Source organism: Eriocheir sinensis, chromosome 15 (assembly GCF_024679095.1).
Source record: "Eriocheir sinensis breed Jianghai 21 chromosome 15, ASM2467909v1, whole genome shotgun sequence".
Taxonomy (NCBI): domain Eukaryota; kingdom Metazoa; phylum Arthropoda; class Malacostraca; order Decapoda; family Varunidae; genus Eriocheir; species Eriocheir sinensis.
This window is the reverse complement of record NC_066523.1, coordinates 2,172,034-2,174,533: the sequence shown is the minus strand read 5'-3', so window position 1 is coordinate 2,174,533 and position 2,500 is coordinate 2,172,034. Positions and strand designations below refer to the sequence as shown.

At 43.1% G+C, this 2,500-nt stretch overlaps 1 protein-coding gene across 5 annotated transcripts in view; it reads left to right on the top strand.

Moving 5' to 3' along the window:
- LOC126998766 (insulin gene enhancer protein ISL-1-like) overlaps positions 1-2,500 on the top strand; it is a 154,421-nt gene that overhangs the window by 20,099 nt on the left and 131,822 nt on the right. For all 5 annotated transcript variants that reach the window (XM_050860791.1, XM_050860792.1, XM_050860789.1 and 2 more), the window contains exon 2: positions 298-372. In XM_050860791.1, coding sequence (XP_050716748.1) covers positions 363-372 — 10 coding nt within the window. In that variant the 5' untranslated portion in view covers positions 298-362. The remainder of the gene's footprint in view (positions 1-297; positions 373-2,500) is intronic.

Genomic DNA, 2,500 nt, shown 5'->3' with positions numbered 1-2,500 from the left:
GTTAGACCTCAAAGCGATGAAGATAAACACATTTCCGTATATCATGTATGGAGCCTTGACTTGCCTTCTCTGCTGTCCCCTGTCACGAAGCACACTGCCAGAGGTGAAACTTTCCATTACGAAGAGTTTGAGAAGTTGCATGCTCCTAATACCCCTGATACTCCTTCCCCCCTCCCACGCACCCTCTCTAACCATCCTCTCTCTCCTCCCTCGTACCGTCTGTATACGTCTGTCTCTGTCTGTTCATCTCCCTTCGCCTGGCCACCACCGCTAACACCGCCTTCTCTCCCACCACAGTCGCCGCGCGGGACAAGACACACCACCACCAGCAGTTCGCCGAGACGCAGCCCGGCCTGGTCAGGATGGAGGCAGGTAAGGGAGAGAAAGGGGAAGGTGGGAGAGGAGAGGGGGAGGAGGGGAAGTGAGGGGAGAGGGGGAGTGAAAGAGAAAAAGTAAGAAAGAAAGGAAGAAAAAGAAACATATTGACAGAAAGACATAAATAGACAGTTAGAAAAGAAGAAAGAAAGATAAAAGAAAGAGAATGGAGAGAGAGAGAGAGTGATCGAAAGCTAAAAAAAAAAGAAGAAAAACAGACGAAGAGAAAGGAAGAAAGGAAGAAAAAGAAACATATTGACAGAAAGACATAAATAGACAGTTAGAAAAGAAGAAAGAAAGATAAAAGAAAGAGAATGGAGAGAGAGAGAGTGATCGAAAGCTAAAAAGAAAAAGAAGAAAAACAGACGAAGAGAAAGGAAGAAAGGAAGAAAAAGAAACATATTGACAGAAAGACATAAATAGACAGTTAGAAAAGAAGAAAGAAAGATAAAAAGAAAGAGAGTGGAGAAAGACGATCGACAGCTAAAAAAAGGAAGAAAAACAGACGAAGAGAAATTAAGAAAGAAAGAAAGGAAGAAAAAAATGAAAAAGTGAGAAAATGAAGAAAAAGAAAGAGAATGGAGAGAGACAGGTCGACAGCTGAAAAAAAAAGAAGAAAAACAGACGAAGAGAAAGAAAGGAAAAAAATACGAAAAGAAAATGAGAAAAAGAAGAAAAAAGAAAGAGAAAAAGAAAGAGAATGGAGAGAGACAGGTCGACAGCGAAAAAAAAATGGACAGAAAGAAAGAAAGAAAGAAGATACGAAAGGGAAGTGAGGAAAAGAAGAAAAAAGAAAATAATAGATAGAAATAGAGAAAGAAAGGAAGAAAAAAACGAAAGAAAGTGAAAAAATGAAGAAAAAAGAAAATAATAGACAGAAAGAAAGAAAAGAGATACGAAAGAAAAGTAAGAAAAAAAGAAAGAGAGAAAGAAAGAAAGAAATGAAGGTGAAAAAAATGGACAGAAAGAGAGAAAGAAAGAAGAAAAGAAAGAAAGAAAGAAAGAAAGAAAGAAAGAAAGAAAGGAAAAAAATATACCGTTCCTCTTACGCAAATCAAACATACGCGCGAGTTTTCTTTTTTTTTTTTCTTTTTTTTTTTTTAATAAGGCGATCTAAGAATTCAATTTATATATTTACTTTACTTTATATTAAACATTAACACCAAAAAAACAAACGTCCTAAACGTATTATCTATTTAACTAAGTGTGTGTGTGTGTGTGTGTGTGTGTGTGTGTGTGTGTGTGTGTGTGTGTGATCGTCAGAGAGAGAGAGAGAGAGAGAGAGAGAGAGAGAGGACAAAGGGAAAAAGATAGACAGTTACTTAGGTGAGATAAGAAAGAGAGGCGAGAGATAGCAGAGACACGTCAACTATGTGAGAGAGAGAGAGAGAGAGAGAGAGAGAGACGACCCTTCCCTCCTTCCATCTCTTTACCCTCCAATCCCAGCATCCCAAACTTTGCATCTCCCACCAGCATCACCCTCTCCCTCCCTCCCTCCCTTTCACTCATACTCTCTCCCTAATCTCCCTACCCTTACCCCCCTTTCCTTCCCTTAACCTCCCTCCCTCTCTCACTCACTCCCCTTCACCGACCCCCTCTTAAACACTCCCTCTCCCGCTCTCCTCCGTAAGGCGGTGTCACACGGGCCGTTTTCCTCCAACCGTTGAGGCTACGGACAACCGCGGTTGCCCGTACGCTCGACCGGGAGCGAGTTATCGGTTGTCCGTACGGATGGAACACGGTTGTGGGTACGAGCAACCGAGCGGCTGTGTGTATTCAAACAGACGACGCCAGCGGCTGAGGAGTGAGGAGCGGTGGAAGATGGCCGCCAAGAGACTCGTGAAGTAGCCTGGCAGAGCTGCTTGGTTTACTGTTTAAATGACATAATAAGAGAGCGCCCCGTCCTGTGGGAGCACCGGCATGACAAATCTTTATATTTCCATTCTTTGAGAATCTTAGGACTGCCTGTCTTCACGGCACAGCTCTCTGACAAGGTTTGGGTAAACACTCCTGTCCTCCCGGTGTGCCCGCGACCGCTTCTTCCTTCCATTTCACGGCAGCAACACGCTCATAACCTCGGTAACAGCAGCACAAGCCACGACAGCCCTTACTTCAGCAGACGGCG